Source organism: Plectropomus leopardus, chromosome 15 (assembly GCF_008729295.1).
Source record: "Plectropomus leopardus isolate mb chromosome 15, YSFRI_Pleo_2.0, whole genome shotgun sequence".
Lineage (NCBI taxonomy): Eukaryota > Metazoa > Chordata > Actinopteri > Perciformes > Serranidae > Plectropomus > Plectropomus leopardus.
This window is the reverse complement of record NC_056477.1, coordinates 25,369,353-25,389,835: the sequence shown is the minus strand read 5'-3', so window position 1 is coordinate 25,389,835 and position 20,483 is coordinate 25,369,353. Positions and strand designations below refer to the sequence as shown.

At 41.9% G+C, this 20,483-nt stretch overlaps 1 protein-coding gene across 2 annotated transcripts in view; it reads left to right on the top strand.

Moving 5' to 3' along the window:
* LOC121954402 (adhesion G protein-coupled receptor A3) overlaps positions 1-20,483 on the top strand; it is a 216,533-nt gene that overhangs the window by 132,766 nt on the left and 63,284 nt on the right. For both annotated transcript variants that reach the window (XM_042501885.1, XM_042501884.1), the window contains 2 exons: positions 11,089-11,299; positions 11,746-11,954. In XM_042501885.1, the coding sequence (XP_042357819.1) occupies positions 11,089-11,299; positions 11,746-11,954 (420 nt within the window). The remainder of the gene's footprint in view (positions 1-11,088; positions 11,300-11,745; positions 11,955-20,483) is intronic.

Here is a 20,483-nt window from a genome sequence, read left to right as displayed (position 1 = left end):
CATGTCTCCGTGTTGCAAAACCATTAAAAACTTGTTCCGAGTCAAAAGTATATTTGACGTCAAAAGCCATTGGACAAAGTCGAGTTGCAAGTCTATTTTGAGTTTGTCATGTCAAGTAATCAGATTCATGATGGAAGTCCTCAAGTCATGTGACTCTAGTCCACAACTCAAGTAGGATCTGCCACTAATTAACAACCAAGATCCACAGCAATTGAACAATGCCTTACATGGCCCTAGTTAGAATTAATAAATAGGGCCATCCATTAAACACAAAACACTGGGGATTTAAATCTTTAAAGAACTGTAAAACAGAAGTTTGCTTTGCTAAGCTATGAAGAACCTATTGTGTTTGCAACACATTACAAATCAAGCTGAAGTATTTTCTATAGATTTTACATTTTCTTGCCCCAACGTTTTGAAGCCTAAACTTTTCAACAGGATATTCTTTAATCTGTAGAAAAGTTAATAATATGTTTATGGCAATGACAGTGTGAGGAAACACAACCTTTGCTGACTTTAAAATGTGGAGGCTAGAATTTTAATAAAGCCAATGTTATGTGACTAAGCACAGTGGGCGAAAGCTTTATTCTGGGTGGGTTTGGCTTGTGAATAAACTTATTCTTTTTTGATTTGGCTTTGCATCACATTCACACTCTCACAGACACCCATGTCTACAGATTGCTTAACAGAAGCTTGTCTTTATCTGAGATGTTTGGGCAACACTGAAGACCGGCTCACCTCCAGATCCTGATTTGCTGTTGCTGTTACTCCTCTGTCTTTAATGTGTAAACTGTGAAGGGCTGCACATATTTTTCAGCTCTGGTGTATCATGACTGTACCTTCACAAACCATATGCAATAATAATGTACAGGCAGAGACAAACAATATAGGAGCGTAATAAACCCACCACTGGCCTGGGAATGAGTTAGTCATTTTTGCCGGCGAGTTCATCATCACCCTGATGAGAGAAAGATGACCACCAAAGCCATTACAGTTTTATTTGGTGCAGCTGAAGGATTAGTAGGAAGGGATTAATATGGTGAAAGGAGGCCATAAATATACGGCGCTCTCCTTCTCCCCCTTTCCTGTGCTTTAATTTCCTTTCCCAGATCCACTAGATTTGCCCTGGCAATGCCCATGGGCATTTCTTTTTCAGGCAAGAAGTTAAATGTAAAATAAAGGGAACAGGCCACTGAAGACAATCACATCTCTAGACAATGCTAATGGTAGCTTAAATACCTTTAAGATAAGCAATGCCTCATTTTTCTCTGGATTGATATTTGAATTTGCTGTGCTGGTTAACAAAATCACTCTTTAATTGACAATTAACACCTTTTTAAGCATGTAGCACTACCTAATTGTTCTCAGCATCATTACAGTGTAAAGACTTCAATGATGATTTGCCATTTAATATTCTCAGTGCAGTCTTTGCATTTGTGTGTGTCCCGATTGGTTCGCTGCCTCCCTGCTGCAGGGTTCAACTGGAAGCAGTCAGCTTGTTGCATCATCTACCACAATAATAGGACCGTCGACGTTATGATTCATTCCAAAGCTTTGTTCTCTCTCCTCAGTGTGATTTGTCTTTGCTGTGCAGACAGCGGCGACTCTCGGATCCAGCATCTTATTCGTTTACACAACAGCAGGTGTGTGTATGTGCTGTCACTGTTCAGCATTCTTGGTTACATGCTCTTTTATGCATGCCCAGTCACCTAGCACTTGGTCATTTATTTTCCATTCACACTGGTTTTCCTGCGCCTTGGCACTAGCCACGCCCACCTTTTCAAGGCAGCTCAGTTCACCTGTTCCTCATTTCTCACAGCCAGCACATAAACCCCAGACTCAAAGTCGCTTGTTGCCAGATCTGTCTTCGCCACTCCGGCAAGACTCTCCAGCACTTTATCGCAGACTGATCTCCCATTGCCAACCTTGCCTGCTAATGACGTGCCTGTTTTGTCTGATTCCGGGTAAACACACCAGCTGTCTGTCCCTGACCATGGGTGCTGCTTCTGTGTCCTTGACTCTGGTTTGGCTACAGTATGACTGTCCCTGTCTGTTTACTTGTGGTTTCATGTGGTCCAAAGATCTTAACCTACAGGCACCCTTGCACTCCTTATATTACATTGTTACTGGCAGCATTTCAACCTGACACTGTCCTGCCATGTATCATGCACACGCAACAGGTTCCATCCGTCCGCATATCATGCTACCGCTGCAGATACTGTCCAGCCATCCATTAGCGTATAATAACAATGCGACCAGTTCTGTCCAGCCTCTTTCTCAGCTGATGCTGAAGGGGTTTATCATGCAGATGTGAAAGGTGGCTTTTAGCATCTGGATTTTATGCTGAAAGCACTGACAAAGCTGCAGTATTTCACAACTTCAGAAAGAGAACGGACTGTAGTACTTACCTGCTGGCTTCTTGATCCTCCACCTGGCTTTGGCCTACTTTGCCTATCCTCTTCTGGTTCATCTGCTTGGACTTTTTACCTGGTTCCGGATTTTCAGCTTCCACAACTACGTCCCCTGCCTTCTCATCCATCCTACAGATGCCTATTGTTGAACTGAACTGTGTTTGTTGTTGGGCTAACACTACCGCTTACTCGACTGCCCAGTTCGGCCTTCCAAACCAGCCCGACTTTGTTGAGGCGCTTTTCCAGAGTATTGAACAGCATTGTGTGCAGTTTAATTGCCCTGTACCTGCTGAATTGTAACAGCAAACGTCATCACCAGCTGTTCCCAGTTTCCTCTGTGCTGCAACCTTGTCCTTAAACCAAGTGTTAAAGGTGCAATGCAAGAGTTGATACACCACCGCGCAGGAGAAATCCTACAGTGCTCAGTGCTTTGGCTTGTGTAAAAATACCGTCAATGAGCGTCTCTCAGACCACTCTATATCTTGCATCATCACAAGAAAATTTACCCTTTCCTTGGGGTTGATCAAATCACATATAAAAATTTAATTGCGTCTGCTTTTTTTTAAATCTTTGAAATCCTTACAGTTTGATCTCTGCTGAAGACAAGGTTGAGAGGGTGCTTAATAACGTTCCCAAGTGTAGGTCTGCAGCCAGCCATCTCACTGTAGCATGTTGGACTCTAGTTTCGCTGATGAATGACCCCCAGCTCCCCATAGTCATGCATATTCATGCATACCCATGTTGATGTAAAGGCACTTAACACACGAAGTGCCCGCTAGCCCCCTGCTCTGCCTCTGTGGAAGGAAATTGTTAAGTCACTCAGATTCATAGGCAGGTTACCATGGAGACACTTAGACAGCTCTATACCTTCTTGCCAGTGAATCATAAATGGGAGGAGGCACTATGGGCCAACATGCTGTATCTCAGTGGTTATTACTATCAGTGAACACACACTATACATCATGCCAAGGAGACAAGATCTTAAATTTCCTCTATGCATCTGTGTTTTTTACAACATGAACTGTTGGGGTTACACTCCGCAGCATAATTATTTCATTGCATTTAATTCATCGAGTTCACCTTTTCCCACTCAAACTGCAAGCACTGCAATGGCACATGTTTGCGAGATCAATACTCGGCTTTGGCTCGCCAAAACGGAGAGATTGTCATAAACACCACACAAGAGGAAAATCAAATAGCGGCTGAAAAAGTAATTGAATTATTCAATCTGCACAAGCGCACACACCAGTTCACATTCATTTCACCTCCGAGCCGAATCTCAAATTACAATCTGAGAAAGGGGCCCAACGAGACCGCAATTGTTCCACCCTCCTCTCTCTTCAAATGGAGATCTACTTTAATCACGTTGTTGGAGTGGAATGCACACTTTCTGGTTGAATCTACGCCGGCAGCGCGAGGGACGGACGAGCTGTGACATTTGATATTGGTGCAGTATTTCTGGCTTATGCAGCGTGTCTGAAATAACACCAGCCGACAGGTGCAACAGAAAAGAAAAATCTATTGATGAATTAGGGGCGCAAAACAACTTTGATTGTATCACTGTCATGTCCTTTTCTCCGGCGGATCAATGACCCAAAATAAGTGAAGGCTAATCTGGGAGCAATTGAAAAAACAGAGCTCTTGGATGTACTGAATTAAAGGGAACTCATACGTTTATCCCCATGGCCTAATCCAAAGTTATGACTGTGTTTCACCTCCCGGGCAGTGCTCGCACACCCACTTTGTGTGATATCCAACTGTTATTGCTGCACCAAATGACCGTCCATTAATCCTGTCTCTCATGCCCTGCAGCTGAATCAAACTTGAGAAGGATGAGCGTGGGAGAGAGAATGTGGTGATAGTAAAACACGACCTGGAGCGACTCCAAAAGGACCACACAACTGTTTGTGTGAGAGCTTGTGAAAGTCTATCTCAACCCACGGTAAAAAGGTATATTGTTGTGGACCGAACGCTTACTCTTTTCTTGGGATTCCAGTCAGTCTTCTTCACAAACACTCCAATTATAGCTCGTTCAGCAGTATTCAGAGAGAGGTTGTTGGTGAATAAACAGGTAATGAATGGTTTAGAGAGTGAATGAATACATGAATAGATAAAAGGCTCTGGTTTTGTCATTGGCTCTCTGTAGGCGCTTGGAGAGCTGTTTCTTCACCTCCAGTGGCCAGGAATATGAATGTTATTTACTCAGTGACGCATTCAAACCTTTATTCTGTCTGCTCATTAACAGTGAGACGATAGAGACAGATGTCATGTTTTCAGTATTGATTTCTTAAAACATAGTGAGATGTCTAAACAAAATACTTATTATGAAGTTTCTTTTATTTTCTGATTCAAAGCCTCCAACTAAAATCAGAAGAGAAAAAAGACTGTTGTCTTAAAAACCATTTCAGTTGAACTGAAATGTAAATTTTCCTCAAAGACAACAAAGATTGATTCATGCTAAAGAGTTATCTCATCCAAACTGCAAAAATCATATTCTCTCAAATACTCCTAGTGGCATCCAGCCATGCAGACAGTTTTGGTTTTATTCATCCAGGTTTTTAGAAAACCAATTGCAGCGGTCGTTATTAGAAGGTAATAAAAAAGGTAAAAAAAAAAAGTGTGGGTGTGTGGGTGTGTTTTACTCCACTAATCTCCAGATATGTACTCAGGATAACAAAGTGCATAAACCCAGTTACTGATAAAGAGGAATTCATGCATGAAGTAAGGAGACATTGGCAGTCTCATTTACATTTAAAAGTAATTTTATTTTTTATTAATGGATTTGGCCCGCTGACTACATTTTACAACATTGTACCTCTGTACCTACCTGGCCATATTGTGTTTTAATTATATTCTTAAAGATAATGTATGTCACAGTGATTGCAGACTAAAACTTTGTTATTTTTTTAAGTTTGACTTTAAAAAACAAACCCTGACAGTGTCATTGATTTCATCCATATTTGCAGCTATTCTTCTGACACTATCATTCATGGAAGTAGCATACTTTTTTGGCTGTATAGCAGGAAGATTGTGTCCGTTGCTCTTAATCAGGCCCACAAAGTTTAGATTGGATTAGTAATTTCCCAACTGGGAATCAGCCATCATCAACAATGAAGACAAAAACAGATCTATTGTAACTGCTGAAAAAAATGGAAATTTGGCCATTAAATCAGAGGTCTGGCCTTTATACGGTCTCGTACCCCCCAGAAATACATTCATAAAGGATGAATCCGCACTTTCTGATTAATATCCAACACCAACATTAAGAGGCCTCCTGCATTAAAAGCTGCATTAAGAACTGTTTTTTACTATGTTTCTAACTATGATGCTTCAGGTTCCCCTCTGGCATCAGTGTTTGATGCATTGGGATGGAGTGTTAATCTCTGGTTGTTATATATACTAAAGTGTCCTTTCAAATTAACTTCTGTATTCACTGGAAAGGCAAGTTTACATTTAACATAAGTCAAATGACATGTATGAGACATGATGTTAAGTAAAATAAATAACCTCAGCATTGACTTTTGGTTTTACACTGAGCATGAACACCAGTCTCTCGAGTGAAAGTCCTGCGTGTTCTTCGACCCATCCACCATCTTTCTATTATGCACACTTTTCATAATATGTCATTGCCACGGATAGGTTTACACTTGAGTTTGTTTCAGTTGTCCAAACCATAATTTAACCATGGTTTCTTTCCCATCACTACTATCTTTCCCTCATCTTAACTATTCTATAATTGTCATGCACAGACAAAAGAAAAAGTAATATCTCCTATCTTTAAAAAGGTTGAGATTGAACCTAAAATAAAAACATCGTTCATTCACACAATCCAGATTTTTTTTTTCCGCAGAATCTTCCGATATGAACATTTTGTCTGGCTTTAAGAATGCTTTCCACAAACCGTGTTCCTTTCACTGTGGATAAATCTACAGACCTCACTGTGAATAGCTGCCATTGTTCTGCTAGTTAAAGCTTAAGATTCATTGGGGGATATCTTTCAATCTTTGCACATTAAACAGAAACTATCTGGATGTCGTGATACCACCAAGGTAGAATATGTTATTTTGGGATTTGGGTGAACTGACCCTTTGAGAATGGATGGGCGATGACTCATATGAATGTTTGTTTTTTTTTTTCTTTGTGTGCCCAAATTGTTTCTTATCATGACAATGCTGAATGAAAATATGTGCTTTCAAGAGACACTCTGCACTGAGTCACAGTCATCTTTGCCTTCACTAATAATGGGCATGTCGGCTGCATTGACGTGGTATCAGGAGACTGATGAGACACACTTTTATGATACAATTCTAGGTACGCAGGAAGATGACAACAGCCAATGAGTTTCTGCAGAGAATCATTTATTAGCATTAATTAACACCAAAAACTTCCCTCCTAAGATCTGTTCTGTTTCAAAGACTTGGCTCCTTTTGGCTCATTATCTACCACCCCGCAGCTAATGTGTTAGTTATGCTTTTACACACAATAAACTCATTAATCTGTAATCCACAATGCCTTTTTAGTCAAACAATGTTGTCCATCTGTTGCAGCCTCTTGAATGGTTTTGTTCAGACCCATCGCTGCGATGTGACAGTTTGAGTCAGAGCTGACTGAGGGGAGTGCAGCTGACAGCTGAAGCACATCCCTTCCTTTCCAAAGAGCCTGGTTTCCTGCTTCAAATCTGCTCAAATACCAACCCCCCCCCAACCCTCAACCAGCGCAACCCGTCTGGAGGAAACAGACTCTTGTTGGCATGGCAACCGCGTAGGGCTGTGTTTAATTTCTCTTGATAAGTATTGCTAATAACAATACAATATAATAACACTCAAAAGGAGAACGCCTTTCATGCTGCAACCATGGCAATCACTTCAGTAGAATTATGTGTCCTTTGTTTGTATTTTTTAATGTCAGGCAATAAAAACGCAAAAGTAGCTCCTGCAGAGGCATGTGCACCAGGTCTCACTAAATGTGTGCAAACTGATTTATTGGTAGAAATGACCCAGTGAAGTTCTCCGATGTCTACCTGTTTGTCATGGTCACTGTGTCTTTGACCACGTCTGGGGTGACAGGACTGCCAATGACTACAAACACACACACACACAAAAAAAAAATTATGCAAATCTCCCATCCTGCTCGTCAGCAGTTCTTCTCGGCTGGGGCCGAGCTCAGCAGGCTGCCCTTTAAACTAAATTCATTTCATTTATAGTTAATTTTCAAGTTGCCGCCTGCGCAAATAAATAAATTTATCTCTCCCACAGATATATCTACAAAGGCACAGAGCCGTAGCTTTTTCTAATTTTGGATTATGCAATAAAAGCACACTCGCTGGCTCTTAATTCTCACCTCTTTGTCTAAACACACATCCACAGTAATCCCCCCTGTGAAGTCAAGGAGCCACGTTTAAGCGTGATGTTTATGCTGTGATTTGGTGGCTGCCCCGGGTCACACGGCGCTGTTGTGTTTTGCCCTGCAGGCTGTTTTGCAGCTTTGTGGTTCAATCAAGCAGGGCCCTGCATCACGGAGCAGGTGGAGGAGGATGGAGGAGAGAGGGAAGGAGGAAGTTGGAGAGGGAACAGCCTGAAATAGGAGCTGACATTCACCTGGATGCCCTCTGTAAGGAGAGGAAGAAGTGGAATAAAAAAGGGAGAAAGAGAACGATCCCGAGGCTAGAGCGAGAAACGGAGGGGAGCGTGTGATTATGGTTACTAAGGCTACAGCATGCTGCCCTGTTGGAAAGGCAGGGGCTCGGAAGAAGGTCAGACGGCTGAGGTACAACCAGCTAAATCAACTCTGAAGTGTGAGGTCCCTGGTGGCGTTGGGGTTGAGGAAATGTAGCTGTTTAGGTTGCTCAGGAGGAACATAGATTGTCGCTTAGAACGGGACCTTGCACACGCCGTGGCTTATAGCGCACCCTCTGGGCTGTAAATCCCTTTGATACGCTACATAAAAGGGGATAAAAGATGTAAAAAGAGATGAGGAGACAAGTATACGAGATAAGATTTCTTTTTGTGAGTCGTACGCCTTGAAACGTTCCCCAGGGGCGTAGGGGTCACCTGACGTGTGTTCGCCGTGTGAGAAGGGACCCCTTATATCTCCCGTCTCTCGATGGTCACCGAGGCTCAACCCCTCTCCGCCTCTGTCTTCTGATGTCTGTATCTCATGACGTCTCGGAAACAGACTGCCAGGCTTGAGCTGTTTGGAGAAAGGAAATGATGCAACATAAATTTCAAGGCAAGGATTCTGTGTCTTTCTTCCTCCCCGCACACATACACACACCGCAGGATGAAAATCAATAGCCTTTCAAGTGTGAGTCAATGCAGAAACTAATAGCGAACTAACCCGATGCTGTAAAAATCACCACAGGCTCTTCACACACGGTTGGTGTAATGTAAAGACATTGTGCTTAAGCACGCTGCTGCTCTTTATCACCTATGTAGCATTATTTTCCACAATAATAGAAAGGCCAGAGAAACAAAACAACCCAGACTCTTGTATCTGAGGAGGCCACAAAGTCTGTCATTGCTACAGTGTTAGGAATGTCAATGGTTAAGTGTTAATCGGTTAACCACCACTGAACTGCGCACCGCTCAGGTTTGGCGGGAGCTAGCTTGCAATGCCACTCATGTGCATTTGCCACTGGTATCCAGGCCAGCAGAAAGTGCGTTGGGCTTTGAAGCAAATTTTTTCTAGCTGCCTAACAGTGGAATTACAAACTCTGAGTCTGTCATTTGATGCTATTGGGCCCCCTACTTACCCTGGGAAAGGGATGTCTGTATATGAGTCAAATCCCTGCAAAATGACTCAATTGACTTATCGGGATCTGATCACTTTGGTCTGATAACACCTATTCCAGTTAGCAGAGTGCTAAACCGGAAGTAGTCAAACTGACCGGCAGAAGTTTCTAGTGCACTTGCTCACTTGGGCACTTTGTTTCTGCATTTTAACGCAGCCTAAATGCAGCACTAACGCTCACTGGGACAATGGAGCACTGAACTAAAAAGAAAGGCCTTTTGTATGTCAATTTTGTGTTTGTCAGTTTTTTTCTCCTTAAAATGTATCTGCTTAATTACCGATTACTGGATATTGGGCTGTTGAAAGCAAAATTAACATCCCTACACACATTTAACAAACACCACAACACTGTAGCCAGCACAAGAAACATAGGAATGGACAAAAGAGCTCTTGTTTAACTTGATTAAGAAATTTGGCCATCTTTCACCCTGACATTGATTGGGGCTGAACGTCTGACTAAGCAGCTCCCCATTAACTGTAAGGGCACTTTATGGGCATCTACATTCATCTTGGGCAGGAAGCTTCCCTCCCCTCTAGGCTCAAAGCGCTGATCCCCCTCACGCTGCGGGGTGACGTGATTGAAAGCCGAACAAAACATTTGAAAACACAATCATTATCTTTACTATGAACACATCATCAGCCTCGTCATTAGCATCATTCTCAATTAGGGCCGTTTAATGGATAAATTGTGTTTTTGCTTTTTCTTGGAAATTGTTCACGGTGCAAAAAATGTGTTAATAACTTCAGTTGATGAATAAACAATTTCAGTGTAATCATCAATAAAGAGGATATCAGCCTCTTCTGGGTACTGGAGTGTCTCATACTCTGATGAAGGTCACTGGCCAGAAGATTAGCAATTTTCTGAGTAAATATCAGCTGGGATCATGTGTGCAGAAGCCTCTACTTTCCAATAATGTGTTTTTGCCTGTACATGTACCTCTTCTATGAAATATTGAGCAGATCAGAGCCGGTGCAGTTCTATCACCTGATAGGATGCATGGAGTGTGTGCGGATCTTATATGCTGACAGCACCACTCTGAAAGCTTTTTTTATTATTAAACTTGATCTTTTGGTAGGGTTAAGTGCCGTCCGTACTGTCCTGTAAGTGCAGGTCCACACACACCCTTTAACAACATTTTGTCCACCAGGGGCGTCAGCTCACTAATGCATGTGGCAAAGTTCCTGCAGCTGTTATCATGCAGCTCCAAAAAAAAAAAAAAAAAAAAAAAAAGGCTGGTTCCTGATTTTTAGCACAGATTTTCTTGGGACAGGGAAGGCTCAGAATTCCTGACTGCTCATGTGCAGTTTTGTTTAAAATGCAAAATGATCACAGTGGATCTCGACTCTGATGGGATTTTTGGGTGCTCAGGGGATCCTTGGAGGGGTTTTAGTGACAGCAATAAAAAGCAAGTTTTACACTTTGGATTCACTTGTGCTCAAAGATGGCGAGTTGTCTACACCTTGACATACAAGCCATGCCTTCCTCCCAGAACCCCCTTTTCACCCATAATGTTCCCAAGGATGTTTTGTTTTTTTCTTTTTCGGGGGGGTTCCTCGGTGTTTATAGTCGGTGAAAAGAAGATAAAGTCAGACCGGTTGTCTCTTTAAATCAAGCTGCAGTGTTGATGTGCCCTCAAGCTGAAATGGTAAGAACCATTTCCACCTCTGCGGCAGGGAGCCTGACCAAATAGGCGCACTAGAGCGCTTCAAACGTGATTCTCATTCCCTTGGTCACTTGTGGTTTATGGTCGCCTCCACTCCTGGAGAGGAAAGCAATTTGTCAGTCTTTTTCTATGGGAGTTTGTTTTTTTTCTCTTTTCTCCCCCCTGCGCATCTCGGAGACATTATTTAATTTTTATTTTCCTCTCTTTTTTTGTTCCATCCGCAGAACTCAGTGGCAGTCGCCTCAATCCATTTACCGCTGGCTGGTACGCCTATCTCCTCCTCTGCGTTGCAATCTGTTGATAACTCCACTTGCAAGCTGCAGTTTATTGTGTTTCGCAATGGGAAACTCTTCCCTTGCACGGGGAATTCGTCAAATCTCGCCGACGATGGGAAGCGTAGGAGCGTTTCAACACCAGTTGCTTTCACCAAATTAGGTAAGAGGAAATCCATTTTTATCATCATGCCTGTGATGTCAACGCTGTATGTATTGCCGACATGCTTACACACACAGACACACAAACACGCGCACGCACGCAGTCTGGCAGTTTGTTCTGCGCAACATGTTGGAACACGCTTTGCAGACATAGTGTGCCAAAATACATCACTGTTTATTTGAAATGAATAAAATCACTGCATGCACATCAACATCACCGCTGCATTTCTATCCCTGGAGAGAGAGAAAGAAAAAAAAATTGAAAGTTCATGCACAACACTTCACACAAACAGTCTGTCAACTGCAGCGTGACACTTGAGTAATGTCTGCACAACGCGCGTGTTTGCATGTGAAACGTGCGCGCCTTGTGTCCACGCTTCTTTTGGCCACTTTCCACTTGGCTTCCTTAATTGAATGTGTTTCTTTTTTTTTTTTTTTGCTTTGCAGATGGGTGCAGCCTCGGGAGCGCCGTGCACTCCGTTACTATTGCTCTCAGGCACTTCGCACTGGGTGTAGACCCCACCGCAGCCTATTGGGATTTTGACCTGCTTGATGGACACGGTGGCTGGAGGGCAGAGGGCTGCCACATAACAGGCTCCGGGGGCAACACGACCACTATTCATTGCACCCATCATAATAACTTTGCAGTGCTAATGGTGAGTAAGTCTACTGTAGTGTCATTCTTCTTTTTTTTTTAAGCCCCACCAATGCCCCCTCACATAACGCGTCTCCCACTGCTTAGGGCCTTTTATGGATCAAATGCATCTTTTTTTCACACCATGGAATAGATGGAGTCACGTGTTTTAAGAGGCACTTCATGCAGGGACCTTTTAAAGGCTTCATTTATTGTTGCTCCTCAGCAGAGGGAAAGGATTTGTCAAATGCGCTACGGGGGATTTATTGGCTTTGGAGTGTGCGCTACGCTAAATACCCCCCCACCCCCCACCCCCCCATATCCTGGAAATGAGAAGTTGCGTTGTGTTGTATAGTCTGCCACCTTTTTCCAAAAAGCAGCACAGCAGCTGAAATAGCAGCGAGGCTCAAGAGAAGGAGCGCCTTGTCAGGAGCTATTCGCCTCCGAGCGCAAGTGGTGTGCTAATTGGTTGCAACCATCGAGCGAGCGAAAAATGTTGGACTGTAAAGCGTAGCATCGCTCATCTGTGTCGCTCTCAAGTTGGTCTCGACGGCGCCCGAGATGCCTTCTCCTGACGACGTCCCCCTGTTCAAATTGATTTCATGAGGATAATACCAAAAGCGCAATGGCATCGCATCGCCCAGTCGCTCCATAGAGCCGCTGCGCCTGGTCCGCTTTTTTGGATGAAAAGAAATCCTCCGGATGTTTACCGAAGAGTGGGATTCGTTAGACTGGGAGGTCAGTTCTCAGCAGAGCATGAAAAGTGATGTGCTGCTTTCCGAGTTACCTTTTTTTACCTGCATATTTTATGAAGCCGCTGTTCAATTCCGTTGTTGTTCGTGTGTGGAAATAAGCTGGCTCGGAGAGAGAGAGAGAGAGCAAAAAAAAAAAAAAAAAAGAGCCGCATAGGAATGAGAAAGAGTGGGGTTCAGAGGGGTAGAAAAACGGCATGGGGTGCTCTGAGGGAGAGAGCGGGGTGTCTGTGGAGAATACTAAGCTGTTGTCAGATGGGGAGCAGATGTCAGATTGTCATTGTGCATGTATTTGTCTATCAAACACGGGGTTTGGGGAGGCGCACCGTCAATGGGCACCTTTTGGCTGTCGGAATAAAATGCGAGATCGGTTGAATTTGTCAAATCTCCCCGGCTGCACGTTAATGATTTGAACTTCAAGACACGTCCGACAAGTAGAAGGTAGTCATAGCGATGGTGGAAAGCCGTCACAGGGATGTCCACATCGTGGTCTTGTGCGAGCGTTTGCGCCGGGGATTGCGCGTCTACTAATGCAGTCACCACACCCGCCTGGTCTCTGCAGTGCCCGAGAAAAGGACCCTTATTTACGGACTTGTGACATCATTCTCCTGATGGCCTCTTCTAAAACACTCAATATTTGCAACAATGACCCTTATGGGGTGGCTTCTGCAAGTACTAGACCTGTTGCATAATCTTTACATGTCAAACTGAGAGGAATTGCTGCCTGACTGCAAGTTGACCATTTTTTTTTAATTTACAGTATTTGCAAGTGAGGAGGCTCCATCAGTGAAGCTCTCATTTGTCATGAGTTTTAAATGAAAGCAGGCAATAAAGCAGCTTTGGTGTTGTGGAGAGAGAAAAAAAATCAGGGTAACAAAGTCTATACAACCAAAGTTGGATCTCAGCTGCTGTGACAAAAAGGTGACAGCAGCAGTGCTTGAGGTTTTTTTTTGCGAGTGTGAAGTGTGCTTTGTAGCCTGATCTTGGCAGTCACATCACTATCTAATATAGCTGTATCACCTTCCTTGCTTCTAAATGATACAGCTGAATTCCTCCTTAGATCAGCTGTCTGCAACACACAGAGTAAGAATCCATCTCATGGTGCATCTGTGATGTGGAGCAAACTGACAGAGGGTTTCGCCACAAAGCATGACAGCTTTGAAAGATGAATAATGCAACAAAATAATTTAAAAGAATATGTGTGTGTATTGGGGGGGTAGATGCCTTTCAATTTGCAATATCCAATTCCTGTTGATCCAGGCCCTTTCACATTCACTTCTTATGAGGCGTGTGTGTGTGTGTGTGTGTGTGTGTGTGTGTGTGTGTGTGTGAAGATGATTAGTCTACAAATGGCATGACAACCCAATACAATTGTCCCTGGGGACTGAGGTTTTGGGATATAAAAAGCACTTTAATGAGAATCTTTTTGACTTGGCTCAGAAAGAATTACATGGTGGAGAATCTCCCTCCCCTGGCTTTGTGATCAGAATGCCAAATAACTGACTTGGGACGGCATCTGTGTGGAAAAACTCAACAGCAAAGCTTTTGTTTGGGCATATATTACACTCCCCCCGCGTTGGATTTTGGAGCTCGGCAGGTGTGATAAATGCATCATTTTGTTTCTCTCGCATTAGAAAGCAGGTCAATTACTGACCTGTTACACTAAAACTGGTGATACTGATTGTTCGAGATGTGGGTCAGCTTTTGAAAGACAGCATGCCTCTGCTTTGGATTTTTTTTCCTCCTCCTTCCTGTACTGAGCTGAACTGTTAGAAAGCAGCCGTTCTAGATTTCAGCACCGGGGACAGTTCCCATGCATTTCCTCATCTCCCTCCTTCTGTCCCGCCTCCTCCTCCCCTCCTTCTGCCTCCCGCAGCCCTGTGTCTGTCTGAGGGGAGGGCTGACTCACTCGTTTACAGCAATGCAGCCTCATCATCTGTCTTCATCACATTGACAAGTCTTGTCCCCCCCCCACCACCACTACCCCCAACCCTCTTTTTGACCCCCTCCAAAAAAGACACACCTCTTCTCTGCAGCCACACTGTGTACTTCATGTTCTCATTGTCTCAGTAGTGATTAGTTATTTATTTATTCACTGAAGTGATAATGTAGATGAAGGAGTTCCTGCATTTGATTGCAGCAACGCTCCAGTCTGTTTAATATGCAGGAGCAGACCTTTACAACGAGAGACACACGGAGGGGGTGGCTGGCTTTTTGTACGCATCCAATCATAACAAAGGCCCTAAGGCTGCAGTCCAATAAGGGGTGAGCTTTTCAGAGATGTATTCCCATACACTGTACAGAATCTAATGAATATGTGAAGTGAAGTGGATTCCTGGAAGCAGGAGGCTCCTCTGGTGATGCCTCTGCATCAGTTACAGTAGAGCAGGTGACGTGTTGTGTTGAGTTTCATACAGTGGGGCTGTAACTGTGGATGAAGGTTGATGATGGTTTGCAGGGTAGATAATTGAGAAGACAGATAAAGAGAGCAAAGGAGAGTCTAGTGGTGGAAGAAGTACTCAGATCTTTTACTTCAGTAAAAATACCAGTACATTAATGTAAAAATACTACAAGTAAAAGTTCTACGATACGATACCATACAATATGATACGATACGATACTATATGATACAATATGATATGATGTTTATTTTGAGTTTACTCTGAAATTCCTTTTGTGTCCTTAGACCTTCTTATCTGGGCTTCTAACTGTTATTTAAAGGGATCCACAATCCTGCATGATATCTTAAAAGTTAAATTGTATGATATGATACGATACGATACAGTATGATACAATATGATGCAACTTTATTTTCAGTTTGCAGTAAGGTCCCCTTTGCATCGTTAGACCCATTATCTGTGCCTCTAACAATTATTCAAAGGAATCCACAGCTCTACACGATGTCCTACAAGTAAAAGTCATATGATATGAAACGATATGATACAATACAACCTTATTTTCAGTTTTCACTGAAGTCCCTTTTTCATCCTTAGACCCACCTACTATCTGGGGCTCTTAACAGTTATTTAAATGAATCCACAATCCTACAAGAAATCCTACAAATAAAAGTCATATGATACAATACAACTTCATTTTCCGTTTGCACTGAAATTAATTTTTCGTCCTCAGACTCACCTGTTTTGGCCTCTAACAGTTATTTAAATGAATGCAACTGAGAATTTTAGTCTGAAATTTTCTTTTTTTTTTGGTGGAATTGCCAACAACACATAAACATCTGAAATGTGACAAGGGGCTACAACTACACACTGCTGTTCCATAATGGGTCTCAAACCAAAATGTTTAGCAACCACTGGTTTAGAGATGCAGTATGTAAGTCTGGGAAAATATTGTTCTAGGTCATCAAATACTGATGCTTTTGGATGTTAGGAGGATGAAACCACCATCCCAAAACATTAGTGTTTGACAACCTGAGAATAAGTCTCACATCAACATCTTTCACCAGAGCTACAAGCATTACTTTTAATCATATATTGTTTAGTTTAAATCTATCTATGAAATAACTACAACTGTTAAATAAATAAGCTGAAAGTGAAGGTATTTTACGCAGAAATGTATTAGAGGTATCAAGTAGCATCACATGAAAATTCTCATGTAAAGTACAACTCCAAAATTGTCGTTAAGTACAGTACTAAGTAAATGTACTGAGTTATTTTTCACCACTGGACTGGTTTGAGTTGATTTTTAAATATTAGTAGGATAGAAAGTGTCAGTCTTATTACAGTGGCGATGTGGGTCACACCTGTTGTTTCTTAACAATAGGTCTTAACACTTTATTTCAAGTTAAATGTTAAATGTTACTGAAATCCATTAGCAACACCTCCTCTCTGTTTTATTAGTGGAGTAATTATGGGCTGTGACAAGTGATTATTTTCATTTGAGATTAACCTGACAATTATTTTCTTAATGAATGGTTTTGTCTGAAATGAAAACTAATCGTGAAAAAAAATCTAATTTTCTCAAAGCCCAAGATGATGTCCAACCAACAGTCCAAAACCCAAAGAATTTCAGTTTGCAATCAGAGCGAAGCAGCAGCTCCTCACATTTTAGGAGAAGGAACCAGAGAGAAATTGGCATCTCTGGATGATTTATGACTGAAACAAATATCAAAGTAGCAGATGGATTTCCTGTTGATTTACTAAACGACGATCAAGTAATTATTGTAGATGCTCACATCTTTGAAAGATGTTTTCTAAGCATCTAACCTCAATGTGAAATCATTGCTTCATTATTTCTGGCATGGTGCAACCTTGTCAGCTGTAATGATATTTTTTTTTCATTTTTCAGGTCCACTAACACGACTACTATGTTTTTGTTTGTTGGTGTCCGATAGCAGGACTTTAATAAATCTGGCCCACAGCAGAAAAGGCAGCTTTATATAGCATTTTAATAATAGGATTTTATTTCATAAAAATGTTCTCACATAGTCCTATTGAGCTCACTTCTCATTCAGCCCATTTGCCAGGATAACATGTTGTTATTGTACACTGCAAATGTGCAATGTGTTCAAATCCCGGATATTTTACTTTTGCACATTTCATGCATCTGATATTAACATTTATAGAGTGACATGGTTTAGATTACATGTACATATAAATTTCTCATTCAGAGAAGGAAGGTTATGGTGCAAAGCATGAGACCTAAGTGAGACAACTGACACATTTCCAGGCATGTTTGTAGCGACAAAACGGATATTTTTTCACAATTTAAAGAGACATTTACAGCTATGTTTGTGGTGACAAAACGGGTTCTCTTTTCACGACGGGTTGGGACATTTCTAGCTGTGGTGACAACACTGGGTATTTTTTAACAACATGTTGGAGAATTTCCAACTGTAGTGGTGGTTACAAAAACGGATGTTTTTATCAGCATATCGTGACATTTCCAACGGTGTTTGTGGCGACAACAGACTTTCTTTTCATGATATGTTTGGATATTTCCAGCCATGTTTTTTGGTGACAAAACTGGATATTTTTCAATGACTTGTTTGGACATTTCCAGCTGTGTTTGGGATGACAAAACTGAGTATGTTTTTCACAACATATTTGGGCATTTCCAGCCACATTTGTGTCAACAAAAGGAAGTATTTTTTAATAATACACATTTCTAACTGTGTTTCTGGCAACAAAGCAGGGTATTTTTTAACAGTACATTTCCAGCCCTGTTTGTGGTAATAAAACTGAGTATTTTTTCATAACTTGTTGAGATATTTCCAGCTGTGATGTAGCGACAAAAATATTTTTTTTTTCACGAAATGTCTCAGCATATCCAGCTGTGTTTGTGGTAATAAAATTTGGTATTTTTTCATAACTTGTTGAGACATTTCCAACTGTGATGTAGCAACAAAAGCATTTTTTTTCCACAATCCATCTCCATTTCTAGCCATGTTTGTAGTGTCCAAACAAGGTACAATGCTTAAATTGAAATATAAAGCTTCAACATATCAACTACAACATACAAATCTGACATATCCATATTTTGCAGAAAAATATTATTCCAGCATTTACTCTGGCCTTTGGGTTGTCTCATCCTGAGCCTTCATGCCCTCAGTTAGAGTATCTGCTGTTTAAAAATGGCCAAACAGGCCACATTTCACTTGTCTTCGCTGCTGCACCTCCATCTTAAACCAAACCAACCACGACAGGATCCCATCTTGATACATTAGTTCTCATTGGCTGAGCCTTCCACAGGCTCGATACCAGTGTGACATTACTGCTGACTGCTGGAGCTGACCACAAGGTCTTGTCTCCCGTGCAGAGGAACAAAATACAGCAGAGCGACTGTGAGAATCCACCCGTTCTTCAGACTGCTTATCTTGATGAGGAGGAACACACAAATAATCAGACTGCTCTTAACAATATATCAACTTATACTGTGTTTTGGTGCAAAATCTTTATTGCCTACTCAGTCACTGTTATTGTCACTCAAAGGGTACTAACTTGGAGGAAATGAAGGATGAATGGATGGCATAAGGGTAGAAAAGATGAAATTAAAAAGCCCTCTGTGCTTTGGAGGAAAGGAATCGCCAATTGATTGTGAGCGTATTTATAAAGAAAACATCCTTTAAAGCGAGTTGTTTATTCAAATTCAATCCACAACGGTGCTTTCTTGTTTAGCAATTTATGGCTGATAGACACATACTGTAAGGATATGTGCTGCTAATATAACCTCCCGGCAACCTTCAGATCTTCTCTATCTCAGTCGCAGTGTTTGTGTCTCATTTTCCCTGTCTGTTTTTCAGCATATGGCAATCTCTGAGCTGTGTGTCCTCATTAGTCCTTTGTCCACATCCTCGCCCAAGGCAGACATAATGAGACAACAAGCCAGTTTTTATTGTTCACCCACAAGCACGCTCCAGCATTGGCGGGGTCAACTTTATCCTCATGCTGTGGACTTTTCTGTCTCTGAGACATGTTCTTACTAAAGGAGCTTTGGTGTGTGTGTTTAAGGAGATGAAGGGATTTACAGTGATAATGATGATGACCTGTTTAGATATACAGCCGCATCTCACAGCACTGTGTTGGCATTTTCTTTTGCACTTTAGTGGCAAGGGAGGAGGAACGGGGCGATGACAGAGCGTGATATCAATAGAGAGGGGCAATGTCTTGTGGTTGTGTGTTTGTTAGCTGATAGTGGATTAAAACGAAGGAGGTTTGTGTTAGAGGAACAGGGAACACAATACATGCGTCTTAGCCTCTGGAGAAGAGGCTTAAGACCCTGACACACCATGCCGCCGGTAGGCTGGTGGTTAATGTCAGGCTGTCGGTGTGTGTCTGCCCTAGTTTTTACGGTGTGTCCCACACTGTTGGTTTTTTTGTTGTTGTTTTTTTGCTGACTCAGCATTTTCAATAAGGAGACAGCAGAGCCTTCTGGTGGCAGTACAGTACACAAGAAGAGAAAGAGAAGTTTGGTAAGAAAACAAACAACAAAAGTCAAGAGGAAGTGAGATCTTAACAAATACCTCGTATTAGGAGAGGTCTTTTTTTTTAAGCCATTGAGCTCTTTAGCTGAAACAGTTGTTTGTGTTATTGTTTACTAGCGCACAGCAAAAAAATTGTTTGTTCTTTCAACATCTAGTTGTGTTGTTAATGTGCTAACTGACTAAGCATCTTGAATACATCCAATCAACCTTACATTTTTAATAATGATTAAAGACTATGGCCACATGCTGGTATGGAGAGGTACTCTCTCTCAAGTAGGTACAAAACATAGCTGTTAATTTGCCGTTGGCTGTAGTCTTTGTGGTGTGTTCATGTGCAACATTTTGGCCATGACACGGGCGACCTGAGGCAATGCAACAGTTAGCGTTTATCACTAAGTTCTTTAATCTTGGTTTGGTGTGTCTGGGTCTTAATAGACAACCTCACTGCGATGCCAAGTCTCAAGGAAGTCACTAAAACATCTGTCGCCACATATTGATTTTATATTTCTAAAATTGGACAGGTCATTAGCAGTGCTCTTGGAATATATATACTGCTGGGTTATTCATGCGCACCATACTCTTGTAGCACAGTGAGCGGTTTGGGCACAGACGGAGCAACAGAACGTCAGGCAGAGTAATTGTGCTGGGTCTAAAAGTTTACATTCACTCGCCACTTCAGCAGCTGCTCCTCTCATTTATTTATTGATCTTATCCACACTACAACTCAAACTCCTCAAACTGCTGCTGAGGAAAAAAAAACGTCTCATGATGAGATTTACCCGGAAAAGCATCAGAATTTAGAGAGGTGACATAATGGTACAAAAGGGATACACATTAAAAACAAAGGGAGCTTTTTTGT